Below are 16575 nucleotides of genomic sequence, written 5' to 3' on the forward strand. Positions count from 1 at the left end.
CGGGCCGTAACACATTTTCCATTTCAGTTTGGCTCTGTGTTCAGATTTGGCCGTGGTGGGTGTGTTTCCATTATGGCCTAAAGGGTGCATTTGGGTAAAAATCATACAAAATTTGGTCTGTTACAGTGATTCTGAGTGCATATCACACACACATTCATTAACGCACACATCCATGCACAATCTCACCATAGATATACCGTAATGATTTTTATACTGTAAAAACTGCCACACAATTTCTTAATGTTGTCCCAACTCAAATTAATTAACTTATTTGTTTTTTTACAAATTTAGGTGGATTGAACAAAACAATAAAGACTGTAACTCGCAATTCTGACTTTATAACTCTGAATTCTGACTTAATAACTGGCAATTCTGACTTTATAACTCTGAATTCTGACTTAATAACTGGCAATTCTGACTTTGCAACTGCCAATTCTGACTTAATAACTGGCAAATCTGACTTTATAACTCTGAATTCTGACTTAATAACTGGCAATTCTGACTATAACTCTAAATTCTGACTTAATAACTGGCAATTCTGACTTTATAACTCTGAATTCTGACTTTGTAACTGCCAATTCTGACTTAATAACTGGCAATTCTGACTTTATAACTCTGAGTTCTGACTTTATAACTCTGAATTCTGACTTTGTAACAGCCAACTCTGAATTAATAACTGGCAATTCTGACTTTATAACTTTGAATTCTGACTTTATAACTCTGAATTCTGACTTAATAACTGCCAATTCTGACTTAATAACTCTGAATTCTGACTTTATAACTCTAAATTCTGACTTTGTAACTGGCAATTCTGACTTTATAACTCTGAAATCTGACTTAATAACTGGCAATTCTGACTTTACAACTGAATATTGACTTGATAACTGGCAATTCTGACTATAACTCTGAATTCTGATTTAATAACTGACAACTCTGACTTTATAACTCTGAATTCTGACTTTAAAACTCTGAATTCTGACTTAATAACTGGCAATTCTGACTTAATAACTCTGAATTCTGACTTTATAACTCTGAATTCTGACTTTGTAACTGCCAATTCTGACTTAATAACTCTGAATTCTGATTTTATAACTCTGAATTCTGACTTTGTAACTGGCAATTCTGACTTTATAACTCTGAATTCTGACTTAATAACTGGCAATTCTGACTTTACAACTGAATATTGACTTGATAACTGGCAATTCTGACTATAACTCTGAATTCTGATTTAATAACTGACAACTCTGACTTTATAACTCTGAATTCTGACTTTAAAACTCTGAATTCTGACTTTGTAACTGCCAATTCTGACTTAATAACTGTCAATTCTGACTTTATAACTCTGAATTCTGACTTAATAACTGGCAATTCTGACTTTACAACTGAATTTTGACTTGATAACTGGCAATTCTGACTATAACTCTGAATTCTGACTTAATAACTGACAATTCTGACTTTATAACTCTGAATTCTGACTTTAAAACTCTGAATTCTGACTTAATAACTGGCAATTGTGACTTTATAATTATTAATTCTGACTTAATAACTCTGAATTCTGACTTAATAACTCACAATTCTGACTTTATAACTCAGAATTCGGACTTCATAACTCCCAGGTACACACAAGTGAATGCTACTTACTCATTGGCTGTAAGCGATCGCCGATGTTATTTTCAGTCAAAACTCATTTCACACAGCATGACTTGACTCACAGACAGCTCCAGATATTTAGCACGTCAAATATCTCACTGATATTAGCAACTCATCTGCGATTCTCTCAGATCGCGTCTTTGATAGTTCATACTGTGTGATTGTTACTCACGTGAACGAGCACCGATTTGCCTGTGATTTCAGGTATTTGATTTCTCAAAACTTGTTGGCGAGTCAAATTCGAGGCTAAAATCATGCAGTCTGAACTCTTCATTAATCGATTTGTGCGGGGACAACATGAAGGAATTGTGTGGACGCCAGCATTTTTGACAATGTAGTCCCAACACAAATGGATTACGTTAACCTAACAAATTGAACATGAAAGAATGAAGTTTTCCACAAAATGCCAGTAATTGTGTTGCTTAAGCTCGATTTACATAAGTAGCTTAAACAAGCATTTTTTTTGGAGTGTGTGTGCTGGGGTGGCGGAGGTCAATTTTGTTGGCTTCAGTTGGGGTCAATTGGGTAACTGATCTTGTTTTGTGTAGTTCAGAGTTAGGTCAAGTCAACCTGCGCTCGATCACTCTGTCTCACACACACACACACGCACACATACCCAGCAGCTCGGCCTCAGGAATGAATGGATTAATTGATGTCTGAATGAAACACAAGTGTGGGGAATTCCTCAAGTGGGCCTCGCAGCGCCTCGGGGGTCCCGTTTTATCTTCCTCAAAGACCACCTGAAGCTGTTTGTGCTGTTTTTGGCTTGTCCGCCTGGGCCACACAATCTGAACATGAAAGCAATGAAAAAACATGTCGCAATATCGAGCGTAATGATTTATATCGTGAAGTTTTAATGGTTTTTTACGAGGCAGAGATGATTATAATCATCTTCATCATCATTATGAATAAATGTCAGAACCCAAACTCAGCTTAAATTACACTCATAATTCGAAGAAACAAGCCGAGATTGGAATGCAGCGTGTGTGTGTGTGTGTGTGTGTGTGTGTGTGTGTGTGTGTGTGTGTTTCTGAACAGTAATAATAAGCACAAACACAGAGCTGCTTTTTCTTACCACCAATTACTGTACAGAAACAGCCACAAATGATTGACAGCAAAATTGGGGATGTTTTTTCTTTCTTTCAAAAAAGCCCTCATTTTCTACTCCATTTGTACTCATATGTTTTACTGAAATGCAATTTAGTGTGATATATGACAAATGTGACACTAAGAAAATAAATAAAGACATATTTCATATTTACTCTGTCAGTTTTACGAAGACAGTTTTGTTTTCTGTTTAAGTTTCAACAAAAGCACTAAATTACAGCACTATTACTTTCTGTTGTGGTTTATATATATATATATATATATATATATATATATATATATATATATATATATATATATATATAATTTTTTAAACTAGGATGAGCAAAGCATCGTTAAACAGTTCTATTATAAATCCAACATAAAACATATTTATCATTAGAAAATATACCAACATAATCTCACAGCAATTCGTAACTTTTTGATTTAGTGGCTGATTCAATAAAATCGTATGGTCTAATTCATACAAATTAGTACAATTTGCTCATCCCCCAGTGACAGTTGGGTTTAGGGGTGGGGTTAGGAGCCACGCCTCCTTTTTAAAATCCTACAATTTCGTACAACTGAACTGAATTAGCCACTAAACTGACAAAACGTAAAATACTTTTTTTTGTGAGATCAGGCTGAATATATATATATATATATATATATTAGGGATGCACGCTATATCAGTGGCCATATCGTTATCAGCCGATAAATGCTATTTTTAAGATTATCGTTATCGATCCGATGTCTAAATTAGGCCGATATTCTTAAGCCGATAAATTAAGGAATTGTACAGACCTGTCTGCCTCGCACACGTCGTGGGCGGAACATGTTCAGAGTTGCCCAGTGCACACATAATGGATCTCTCCTCACACTGTTTATTCCTTCAAAGTCTGTCCTTTCTTTATGTGGTATTGCTTTGCGCTATATATATATATATATATATATATATATATATATATATATATATATATATATATATATGTCTTCTCCAAAATCAACATTCCTTATTACAATGCACATTTAATAAAAAATAAATAAATTCTCAATAATAAAAATATTTATTTATTTATTCATTTATTTTTTGTTTTGTGTATAATAACCTAGAATGTTGATTTTTGTAGCAGATTTATTTCAATATGTAAGAAGTGTACTATAATAGTCCTGATATAATAAAATCGTATTTTTATAAACATAAAAATACAAATAAAAAATAACAAACACACACACAATGACATATATTAGATAAAATAAGCAACATAATAATAAGTAAAGGGCACTCACACCTTACAGCAAGAAGGTCGCTGGTTCCTGGCTAAGTGCGTTGGCGTTTCTGTGTGGAATTTGCATGTTTTCCCCGTGTTGCCGTGGGGTTTCCTCCGAGTGCTTCGGATTTCCCCACAGTCTAAAGGCATGCGCTATAGGTGAATTGAATAAACGTAATTGGCCTTAGTGTATGAGTGTGAATGAGTATGTATGGATGTTTCCCAGTACTAGGTTGCAGATGGAAGAGCATCCGCTATGTAAAACATATGCTGATAAGTTGGCGGTTCATTCCGCTGTGGTGACCCCTGATGAATAAAGGGACTAAGCTAAAGGAAAATGAATGAATAATAAGTACGAATTCCACATAATGTTAAAAGATGCTTTACTACGGTACTGCCACAGTACTCGTTTCATACTCAACACAGAAGAGAGTGCAGAAGAAACGAACTCACAGACAAACAAAGTGGAAAGGCTTCTGCGAGCGAATGTTAATCTGCTCATTTCCAGCAGATCAAGACTCTTGCCGGACCCTCAGAGGGACTGACTGTAATCCTGAGAGACTCTTTCAAGGTACCGGCAGCACAAATCTGCACACTCGTTTGATATCAGGGTCTCTGTTTCCTTCATCTCCTCCATTACAGCCACCCGACATCAGCATTAGTCATGCTCTGATGCCTGATGGCACCTCTTATGCGCCTCAAAACCATGTCAGGAGCTCCTCTGCCGTCCAAATACAGCCAGATTAAGGCCTGGGAAGACTCCTCGGCTCAAGGTTTGGCAAAACCTTCAGATCTGTCATGCCAGCTTTGGGAAATTTTGCAGCGATTAGATATACATCTGCGCTCTGGATGGCCACCCAGCATCATTTATGCACAAGACAACAGGTGACTTCTGGATTTCACTCAATTATATCCAGTTCTGAAGTTTCCTGCCTTCTTGGAGGTCATTCTTGTTACTTGCTTGAGGGTTTTAAAGGTCATTGACGACTCTAGAAGTTTTCTTATACTGCCGACACCGCTATAACAGAAACCACAGAAGGAGATTTGGAGACTGAAGGAGACAGAAGGATCACAGATACCAAAACATTTACATTTACATTTTACATTTAGTCATTTAGCAGACGCTTTTATCCAAAGCGACTTACAAATGAGGACAAGGAAGCAATTTACACAACCACAAAACAGCTAATGTTTCTTGGATTTTGTTCTTCTGTTGTTTTATATAAATATGTAGTGTAATAAAAATATAATATAGTTTTTTAAAGTGTTATAAAGTGGTATAATATAGTGTTTGCTGTTTATTTACGGTTGTGAATTGCATTATGGGATATTGATCTCTGCTCTGTCGACTTTTGATGTACAAAAAACAACTCTACAGTTTAACAAAGTGACTTTTATTGACATTTTAGTAGTTTGAAAATGAATAAGAAATGATATATAGAGAAATAAGTTTTTAAAATAACAGAAAATGTACTGGCAGCACCAACCCAGACAATATAGCACTTTAAACAATTAAAATGTTCACAAAAGTCACCTTTTTTTTTTACTTTTCAAGGTTAAATGGTGTTGGAAGAAAGATCAAGGTCCCATAATATAACTCAAAAGCATAAATAAACAGGGTAAAATACAATAAAAGTAAAATAAATCATAGGAAAACCATTTTAAGTGCTACATATAAGGCTGCGTAATATTGGAAAATATGGACATTGCGATATTTAGTTTTTTCTGCGATACTCATTGTGGTATGAATATAATTTCACATGAGATGACCTAAATAACTTCATACATCTGCATAAAACATAAACAATTAGCAAGCTTAGATGAATACAATAAAACAAAGATAAAATGTTTGTTTTTTTACTGTTTCGTATTTTTTTGGTTTTCTTTTGAGTCTACAAACATAAAATCAACATTAATTAAATACCATTGAATTGTCTTAATTGTATGAACTTACATTGTACATTGTCACGGTTGCAGGTTTGTGCGCTCTTCCGGAGTGTCTGTTTGATCATGCGGGTTTGTTTTGTTTTTGTGGCCCACGTTGTATTTGTTTTGGTCACGTGTTATGACGGCACTCAGTTGGATTGATTGAGAGAGGGGTAATGTCACGGTCAGTTCGTTTTGTCACAAATAAAGAAAGTTCAGGTGAATCCAAGTGCGAGTGAACAAAATAAATGTATTCACCAAGTCAAAACAAATGCAAGGAATAAGTGCGGTGCTAGGGCTAGGAGAAAACAGGGCAGGAATCAGGCAGGAAACAGGGTCCAGTAAAAACTCATCAGGTCCTGAGCACAGACAGATAGCACACATAAGCACACGTAACGAACTGAGAAGGAAACACAGAACACGTCGCACATATATAGGCACGATAATGAGCCTCAGCTGGCGAACAATCAATCCAACTGAGTGCCGTCATAACACGTGACCAAAACAAATACAACGTGGGCCACAAAAACAAAACAAACCCACATGATCAAACAGACACTCCGGAAGAGCGCACAAACCTGCAACCGTGACATACATTGTATGTAAATAACTAAATACAATTTAATCTTTGTTAAATCTCTAAACTTAAAACTCAAATTTATTGGTTTAAATTCACTTGATATCTTAGTCACAGTTGCACAAAACACATCCAAATGAAAATCTTTCTCTCTAATAGGGTCAAGTTCTGGAATGTGGTTCATGGTCATTGTAATCCCAACTCAGCATTGCAGATCCTGTGATGTGACTATTGCATATTTGCACACTGCGATATCGATGCTAAAATTATATATTGTGCAGCCCTACTACATACCACCAACATATTTAAATTTAATTAGAAATAGCATCTTAACCACCCCAAAAACTCTAATAAAACATTACTGGTGCTATATAACACTTGGATTGGTTCCCGTGATTGTAATCTGCACCTCAATTACCACAAAAAACTGCAGAAACACTATTTTTGTGTGTGTGTGTGTATGTGTGTGTGTGTGTGCATAGTAATAATGTCTTTTGGAGACAATCTGATTTTAACAGATGATAAACAGACGCTAGTTGACAGTTACAAAGTTAGTTATCGTTATGGGACCATCAAAATAAAGCATTCATTCATTTTCCTTCAGCTTAGTCCCTTATTTATCAGGGGTCTCCACAGCGGAATGAACCGCTAACTATTAACGCATTTGTTTTACACAGCAGATGCCCTTCCAGCTGCAACCCAGTATTGGTGAACACCCATACACTCTCACATTCACACACACACTAGTACATTACAGCCAATTTAGCGCATGTCTTTGGACTGTGGGGGAAACCGGAGCACCCAGAGGAAACCCACGCCAACACGGGGAGAACATGCAAACTTCACACAGAAATGCCAACTGACCCAGATGAGGCTCAAACTAGCAACCTTCTTGCTGTGAGGCGACATTGGTAACCACTGAGCCACCAAAATAAAGCATTATCACATCATTTTGTTCTTATTGAACAGACTTGACAATGAACATGTTGCCTTAAATGCTCCCTCCATAGGCAACATGGGACTGGAATAATAATCTTCCATTGGTGTTTGATTGATGTACTTTGATTAAACTTCTGTCATTTTGTGTGTGTGTGCAGATTGGATCTGGCTCAGTCACTGGGACTCACACAGCTCCAGGTGAAGACGTGGTACCAGAACCGACGCATGAAATGGAAGAAAATGGTGAGTCCAACAAGCTCACAGGATCATCGGCCTCCAAAGCCTATAGTCCATTAGAAAACTGTCAATAAAACATCCGCGTTCAAAATCCACCACGAATGGAAACTCTGAGACATATCATTAAAAATCCATTAGACAGTTTTGAGAGGCCCTCCTCGGCACTCAATACAATCAGTGTGTGTAACGGCTACGACCTCGGGCGCCATCTGTGTGTGTGTGTGTGTGTGACATGAGTGATGATTTAAAGGACAGTACAGGTCTACGTCAGTGTGATCAACCTCTCAAGCAGGAACAAAAGATTACCTCGGAGATAAATGAGCATGAACAAACAGCCCACACAGCTATAAGTCTTCCTTAATCACTGTAATAACCATCCTCACCTTTGACTAGGCCCACATTTTTCACAGAGTAGCCAAAAACGGAACGGTAAAAACTATTACTGAAGTGATTAACTGGAGAAATGGCAAAAATAACAGCATTAATAATTGCTTGAGTAAGAGTAGTAAAGTATCCAACGAGAAGACTAGTCAAGTAATAAGTTAGTAGAGACCTTTGATTTATTTTTGATCATTGTATATTCATTGAGAGCTGCCGATATCTCATTGATTCTCTATATGGAGTTTATACAATATACACTCACCGGCCACTTTATTAGGTACACCTGTTCAACCGCTCGTTAATGCAAATATTAAATCAGCCAATCACATGGCAGTAACGTAACGCATTTAGGTGTGTAGACATGGTCAAGACGATCTGCTGCAGTTCAAACCGAACATCAGAATGAGAACGAAGGGTGATTTGAGTGACTTTGACCGTGGCATGGTTAATGGTGCCAGATGGGCTGGTCTGAGTTTTTCAGAAACTGGAAAAACGTTGCCTGGTCTTGATTTCTGCTGCGACTTTCGGATGGTAGGGTCAGAATTTGCCGTCATCTATGCCATGAAGGATTAAGGCAGTTTTGAAAGCAAAAGTGGGTCCAACCTGGTACAAGTACCTAATAAAGTGGCCGGTGAGTGTAAAACCAAGGTTAAAAAATAAAGCAGGACATCCAGGATGAACTCATGAGAAAACACAACTATATAATGCATAGTCCCTTATTTATCTAGGGTTGCCACAGCAGAATGAACCACCAAATATTCCAGCATTTATTTTAAACAGCGGATGCCGTTATAGCCGCAACCCAGAACAAAGAAACACTCTCACATTTACACACACATACACTACAGCCAATTTAGTTTATTCAATTCACCTATAGAACATGTGTTTGGACTGGGGGAAACCCGAGCACCCGGAGGAAACTCACGCCAATGCGGGGAGAACATGCAAACTCCACACAGAAATGCCAACTGGCCCAACCGGGACTCGAACCAGCAACCTTCTTGCTGTGAGACAACAGTGCTAACCAGTGAGCCACCATGCCACCTCTAGCTGTGCCATTATTTTCAGAAAAATGTAGTAGTAGTTCCAGGCAGGCATATTTTGACTGCATTACAGTTTCATATCACCACGCTGAATGATTTCAGTTATTTCACAGCTACAACAGACGATAATTACATTAGAAAAACAAAATGCTTTAGATAAGATGCGTTCGAAACACACAAGAGCACTTTGAGGACAAAAACTTGACAAATGTTTGAAATCTATTATCTGAACAGTGATTTGACTATGGTTTAGGCAGAATAACTGATTCTGGTCTGCTGAAATATTAGAAAATAATGCATTTTGAGGTGGTGAAATGTGTGGATGAAAATGTCTGAGCAGCTTGTATCTGACAAAAATAGCATCTCTATTAAAATATATAGTATAAAGTATATATATACAATATATACACAACAGAGGGTAGTGGGGCATATGGTACTTTATTTTTATAAAAAAAAAAATTTAAATTACTGATTTTATGGAATCGTATTTATATTAGGAGGTGTTTTAGGATTAGATTTTAATGTGTATGTATGTTACATGTTGTCTTGTTGGTGTCTATGTACAGCAGAACCTTTTTTCTAAAACAAATTTCTCCTAAGAGAGACAATAAATTTTACCTTGACCTTGATATTAGTATATATATACTATATACTTTACTAGAGACGCTATTTTTGTCAGATACAAGCTGCTCAGACATTGTTTGTGTGTATATATATACATATACATATATATATATATGTATATATATATACATACATACATACACACACACACACACACACACACACACACACACACACACACACACACAGAATTTGGTGAGTATATCTGAGAAAGCAAATTAAAAAACGTAAAGGGTAAAATGTTTGCATTTTATCAGACCTGGACTAAAATACACTGTAAAAAAATGCAGGCTTCCACACAATTTCTTCATGTTGTCCCAACATAAATAGATTAAGTTAACTTAATCATTTTTACAAATTTAAGTCAGTTGAACATAAAAAAATAAGAACTGTGCTGGTTCAGCTCAAAATAAATAAGTAGGTTGAACAAGCAGCTAAAGTCATGTTTTGTGTGTATTTAGGCCCCAGGATTTCACAATTTTTTTTTGCAAAATCTTGGTAGATCACTTTAAACCCTGGTTAATTTTAATGGTTAATATTACAATTGTATAATTATTTTATTATATATAAAATATATTATTATCATCATCATATACTATTAATATTTTATTCTGTATTTATATTTAATTATTATACTTATTTGACTACTTACTGCTTTTATTATTGTATTTTCAGCTGCTATTTATGTTATGATACAGTTATTTCTACTGGTTGTATTCTGTGTTTTTTTGTTATTTTGTTTTGTTCTGTTAAAGTTTAAAAAAAAAAACTTATGTAAGGTAATAAATGCAATTTGCGCAAAAAAGATTCTAGGACAACTTGCTGCAGAGGTTATTGAGTTGACTCAACTTAAATTGAGTCAAGTCCAGTACTTTGGTTAAAAAGTTAAGTCAAAGCTGTGCAGCAAGTTGGCCTACAATTTTAAGCTTAATGAACTTTTTTTAACATAGTGTGTGTGTGTTTTTAGGTGCTAAAAGGAGGGCACGAAGCTCCAACCAAACCTAAAGGCCGACCCAAGAAGAACTCAATCCCAACCACTGAGGAGATCGAGGCCCAGGAGCGAATGGAGGCCAAACTGGCAGAGGAGGAGAGGCTACATGCAGAAGTGGAGGACGAAGTTTTCCAGTCTCAACCTCAGGATCTCAGTACATCCGCCACATCCGCCGTCGAGTATGTCTGTCCAGAAAGCCCAGAGCGAGAGCAGGCACCGGCATCACCGTCAGAAGCAATGACCACCAGCTAAACGCCAGCAAACGCCAACACTGAAAAGACTTTGGAAAGACTTTTGAACGGCTTCCCGGGCTGATTTTGAGTTGACAGTGGCTCCAGAAAGTAGAGCGATACTTTAGACACATAAAATGTGCGAATGTCATTGTCAAAACAACAAAACGTCAAACCTAGTGGCTTGTAAAACAAGAAAGGATTGAATAAGCACACTTCTTAAGAAAACATTTCACAGAATAAGCTTTTTTTCAGAAGCATTTTACAATAAGGTCTCATCGGTTAACATGAACTGACACTAAATACTCACACAGCATTTACTAATACGTTTTTAAAATCCAAATTAGAGTCAAGATACTACTGAAGATTTTAATATCATTTTTTAATCGTTTTTTTATGTATAAATAAATAGACATTAAATATATATTAAAAATGCTCACTTTGTCTGCAATTATGATTTATAGTTATGTCTGAGTAAAACAATTCTATGGTGTTTTTGTCATTTTTATATATTGTTTTAATATGATTATGTAGTTTTTCAAAATGTGTAGCTTTGTTTAGATTATACATACACACAGTTGAAGTCAAAATTTTTCGTCCTGTGTTTTTTATTTTATTTTATTCAAACATTTCCCAAACTATAATGAATTTTCCACAGTATTTCCTATATTATTTTTTCTTCTGAAGAAAGTAATATTGGTTTTATTTTGGCTAAAATAAGAATAGTTAAAAAAAATGTAACCATTTTAAGGTCAATATTATAAGCCCCCTTAAGCAATATTTGTTTTCGTTTGTCTGCAAAACAAACCACTATGATGCTGTGTTCACACCAGACGCGGCATGCACGAATACATCGCGACATTTGCACGTAAATAGACGCATGATAGTTTTTAGTCGCACATCAAATTCACTTCATTCGCGCATCAAATTCACTTCATAATAGATGCAGATTTGCGTCATGGGCAGGGTGTCTGTCTCTAGCTTTGTTGCTAAATGGCTAACATGGATTTCATTGAGATAGTAGCTGTGCTTTAAGTGATTTAGGAAGGCTGAAAAGCAGCATAGATTTGTTCGGCGCCGTGTCTGAGTCCACTAGATCTTTTCAGAGGTGCACTTACCTCATAAACTCCTCCAGAAAATATACCGGGATGATGGAGGCTTTCAGCAGTGCTTTAGACTGAGTCAAGCCCAGTTTGATGAGCTGTTGTCTGGTGTCGGCAGGAGGATTTCTCCTTGAGACAACAACAACAGACACTACGCCATTATCACGCCCAACATAGAGCAAGCTCCTGACTGGTTAACGATAGGCGATTTGGGGAAAATATCTAAATGCATTTTTTTTGACAGATATTGCGATTTCGATTTAAATTGCGTATTTTATAGTCAAGCTCAATATTCTGTATTGTAGCTTCTTACTGCTAAAATGCAGCGAGTGTTTCAGGAGCTGAAAAGATATGAACTTATATTAGCAACAACTCTGAAATTTTACTTTGCTGTTGCATGTAACTAGATTGAGTGTCACTGACAATACTTTAATTGATTTTTTAACAAGACGCTCCTCATATGATGCCTGTGGTGCTTTTTAGGTGCTGGTTGTTGTATTTGCTTGTGGCAACAATTTTGCGACAGCTCTTCCAAATGACCTGGTTTTGTTTGGTGTCTGTGACACCAAGATATTCCCTTATGACCGACATGCTGTTTTCTTTGATATTTATTAGTCTGTTAATGCTTCTAAAGCGGCAGATGCCCTCATCCCTCTCGTTTGCACTTTCAAGTTTGTTTGTTTTATTGTGGGCGTTCCGTATAGTTCGGTTGCGCAATTCTGATTGGGCAGAACGAAAGTGTGCTCACTAAGTTGGTTAGTAAGACTGTCACACACAGACGGCAGTCACACATTTGCTCTGAGTGGGGGAAATTAAATAATATATATTACATATCACAGCCTTTTGCGGTCAGCTAATCGCATCGTTGTAAATCGTGATGGCAATTTGATTCCGATTAATCGCACAGCCCTAGTTAACACAGTACGAATGTCTGCTGAAGTTCAGATTTTCCAACTCCAGTGATTCTCAAGTCATACGCGCAAAATGCTCAACTAGCGCCACTTCATCCACGTACATTGCGTCATTCTCGCCACCTCGTTTATGCGAAACGCTCTGCAGGATGTCTATTCGCGTCTAGTGGGAACACACCATTATACAATGACTTGCCCAATTACCCTATCTTGCCTAGTAAACCTAGTTAAGCCTTTAAATGTCACTTTAAGCAGAATACTAGTATCTTGAAAAATATCTGGTCAAATATTATGTGCTGTCATCAATAAATCAGTTATTAGAAATGAGTTATTAAAACTATTATGTTTAGAAATGTGTTGAAAAAAATCTTCTCTCCGTTGAACAAAAATGCAGGAAAAAATATACAAGAGGGCTAATAATTCTGGCTTTAGCTGTATTTATCCCTTTGAAAAACACATTTAAAAAGTTTCATTTCGATTTTTTTAAAAACCAAAAGTTACAAAAATATAAATTATTACAATTATATTAGGTTTATTATGTTCAGTTTGATTAATTAACTCTGCTGTAATCTTAGGGTGCACTGAAATGGTCATTTAGATGATTGATTCATGTTCACATTTGAGAGCTTATTGTAAAATGTTCCCAAACCAACAATATAATCTGAGGAGAACTCACTTCACAAATCCAAAAGTCAAGATTGAGTCAGTTTGTTTGCAGTTTTTGTTGTCTAATGCAATGACGTGCAGGCATTTTAAAACGTGTCCAAATACTTTCCACTGTATGGCGAATCAATGCAGTGCCTAACATTGCTTTAAATGTTCCTATCATACCGCTGCCTGTATTTTATAAAACATTTTATAATATGCTGCCAGACGTGCCAACGTAGAAATCCGAATCTCATCGGTACAGTGTATGAACAAACAGTTAGTGTTTATTATATATATTTTTTTCAGCAACGTTCCTTTCTTTCCCTGTAAATATTAGCTGTTTAATTGCGCCTGTAGTTTACGGTGCACCTGTGTACTGTAGCTTGGGATTCTGTGCCAAAACACATATATCTGAGAAGCTGAAGTGCCCTTTGAGGTACTTTTTTTTTTTACACATCCACGAAGCTGCTGCCATTAAAACTTAATAGGACGGGTTAGTATGAATACCAGTGTAAACATGTACAGAGTTGTGGATTTCACATGAGACTCTTTTTAAAGCAGGATTGTCCAGTTTGGGCAAAGATTAGCTTTATCCATTCAACATCCACAGCGGATAAAGAATCTGTCAGAAAGCGAACATAAATTTTGAGAAAACATTTAAGGTTTTATTGATTTAAGCAAAGCTTTTTTAAAGTGCCCACTTTCTGCCAAACGTCAAGGTTTTTCTGTGTTGTTTGCAGGGAAAATGACTTTCTTTTGTTCGTTTTATGCTTCGTATTCATCGTATTTCAACCGAATCCTTCCTTCAAATCACTTTTGTGTGTGCGTGTGTGTGTAACCTTTGCGCGGTCATTTACCACTATTCGTTAAGGCTGAGACATGATATATGAACTCCCAGATGGAGCATGGTGTGTGCTTCTTCCCATTTCATTCCTTTTGAATGAAAAACTAAACTAAAGTGAACCCCTTTCCCCCACTGTGGTGTGGCGCTGTATGACACCACTAAGTGCAGGCTGGTTTTATTACTGTACGAAAAACCACTTAATCTGTCAGGGACGCAAAGCAATTAATAAATCAAACTCGCGCTAGTAAAACCTGCAGCAAAAAAAAAAAAAAACGAAAATCCGCAGGACATGTCGAAGCCCGCGGGAGCTCTGCACATGCCAACAGCTGACTGACAGCCCACAAATACATCATCACATGCATGACAGAAGCTCGGCTGTTGCCTTTTTTTTGCAGATTTTATTTGTATAGTTGTTGTTTTTTGCGTGTTTGGCTTATAATAACTATTGAAAATATATTCCTTCTTTGATATAAAACACTATTTTTCTGGTGTACATACTGAATTTTATGGGGTGAGTAGTTATTTTGTATTCTTTAGTTTTATTGAGGATATAAACAGACATACCCAAGCGTTCTGTATATTTTTCACCCAAACGTTCTGTGATTTTTATTGTAAGTGCGTGTGTTTGCATATTTAATAACCTTTAATAAAGATGCTATTCATTTTAGAGGTCTGATGTTTGTTGCTTCTTAAAACTAACAAAGCTGTTAATGTAATTCACACTTTATTTTGATGATCCCTTTGTTGAATTTAAGTTACATTGCATCTACAGTTGAAGTCAGAATTATTAGCCCCCCTTTGATTTTATTTTTATTCTTTAAATATTTCCCAAATGATGTTTACAGAGCAAGACATTTTCACAATATGTTTGATAATATTTTTTCTTCTGGAGAAAGTCTTATTTGTTTTATTTCGGCAAGATTAAAAGCAGTTTAAAATTTTTTTAAAAACATTTTAGGGTCAAAATTATTAGCCTCTTTAGGCTATAATTATTTTCGGTAGTCTACAAAACAAACCATTGTTATACATTAACTTGCCTAATTACCCTAACCTGCCTAGTTACCCTAATTAACCTAGTTAAGCCTTTAAATGTCACTTTAAGCTGTATAGAAGTGTCTTGAAAAATATCTAGAGAAGTAATATTTACTGTCATCATGGCAAAGATAAAATAAATCATTTATTAGTAATGAGTTATTAAAATTATTATGTTTAAAAATGTGTTGAAAAAATCATCTCTACCTTAAACAGAAATTAGGGGGGAAGTAAACAAGAGGCTAATAATTCAGGAGGGCTAATAATTCTGATTTCAACTGTATATGCCAACTAATTATCATTAGATAATACAGGTAAGTAGACTGTTGGGTTGGGGTTAAGGTTGGGGTTAGGGTTGGGGTTAAGGTTAGTGTAAGTTGACATGTACTTGCAAAGTTTCTTATAGTGAGTTAAATGTCTGTTGAAAAAGCAGTATCAGCAAATATGAAGCTCTCAGTCTACTAATACTCAAATGGACCATCAAAATAAAGTGTTACCAACAATTTTTGTGAATTACACAGTATTTAACTGTATTATGAACTGTATTTTACTGTAAGACAGATAGGCTGTACAGGGGTCCCTTGTTATTCACGGTAGATATGTTCTAAAAATAGCCCACGATAGGTGAAATCTGTGAAGTAGTCAGCTTTATGTTGTCCAATTATTCTAGATGTTTTAAGGCTGTAAAACCCTTCACACTTTATACACTTTTCTCAGACAGGAATTAACATTTTCACACTTTTCTCTCTTGTTTAAACACTCTCAAAGTTCAAACTTTTGTAGAAAAATAAGTCCAGTATTACAGAGTGAACTAAAGATCAAAACCTGTCAAGCGCAAACATTCATTACTGTCAGCAAAAGTTTCATAAAGCTTTTTAGCTGCTGTGCGGATGATGTTGGCATTCACTGATCCACAAACTAAAGCCGACCCCATCCTAAAGGGGGTCATACACCGTATACGCTGCGTACACGACAGTTGAAAGTAACACACACAGTACGCACACATTCGCATGTTATTTAAAATGAAATGAGTCCTGAGTCGTAGACAGCTGCTGATTTGTGGCGCCAGTGTGCGTACCCTG

At 36.2% G+C, this 16575-nt stretch overlaps 2 protein-coding genes across 4 annotated transcripts in view; one reads left to right on the forward strand and one right to left on the reverse strand.

Moving 5' to 3' along the window:
* barx2 (BARX homeobox 2) overlaps nucleotides 1–15130 on the forward strand; it is a 33048-nt gene extending 17918 nt beyond the window's left edge. The window contains exons 3-4 of the mRNA XM_087293616.1: nucleotides 7608–7692; nucleotides 10702–15130. Coding sequence (XP_087149742.1) covers nucleotides 7608–7692; nucleotides 10702–10977 — 361 coding nt within the window. The 3' untranslated portion in view covers nucleotides 10978–15130. The remainder of the gene's footprint in view (nucleotides 1–7607; nucleotides 7693–10701) is intronic.
* Nucleotides 1–16575, reverse strand: part of LOC147832943 (uncharacterized) — a 31583-nt gene that overhangs the window by 5418 nt on the left and 9590 nt on the right. The window contains exon 3 of one of the 3 annotated variants that reach the window (XM_087293634.1): nucleotides 2267–2438. The exons of 1 other annotated variant lie outside the window; for it this stretch is intronic. In XM_087293634.1, the coding sequence (XP_087149760.1) occupies nucleotides 2267–2438 (172 nt within the window). Of the gene's footprint in view, nucleotides 1–2266; nucleotides 2439–3837; nucleotides 5026–16575 lie in introns of those variants that run through there. One more of the 3 variants, XR_015515325.1, reaches the window with a different exon arrangement.

This window comes from Danio rerio, chromosome 18, assembly GCF_052040795.2.
Source record: "Danio rerio strain M-AB ecotype USA chromosome 18, GRCz13ab, whole genome shotgun sequence".
Taxonomy (NCBI): domain Eukaryota; kingdom Metazoa; phylum Chordata; class Actinopteri; order Cypriniformes; family Danionidae; genus Danio; species Danio rerio.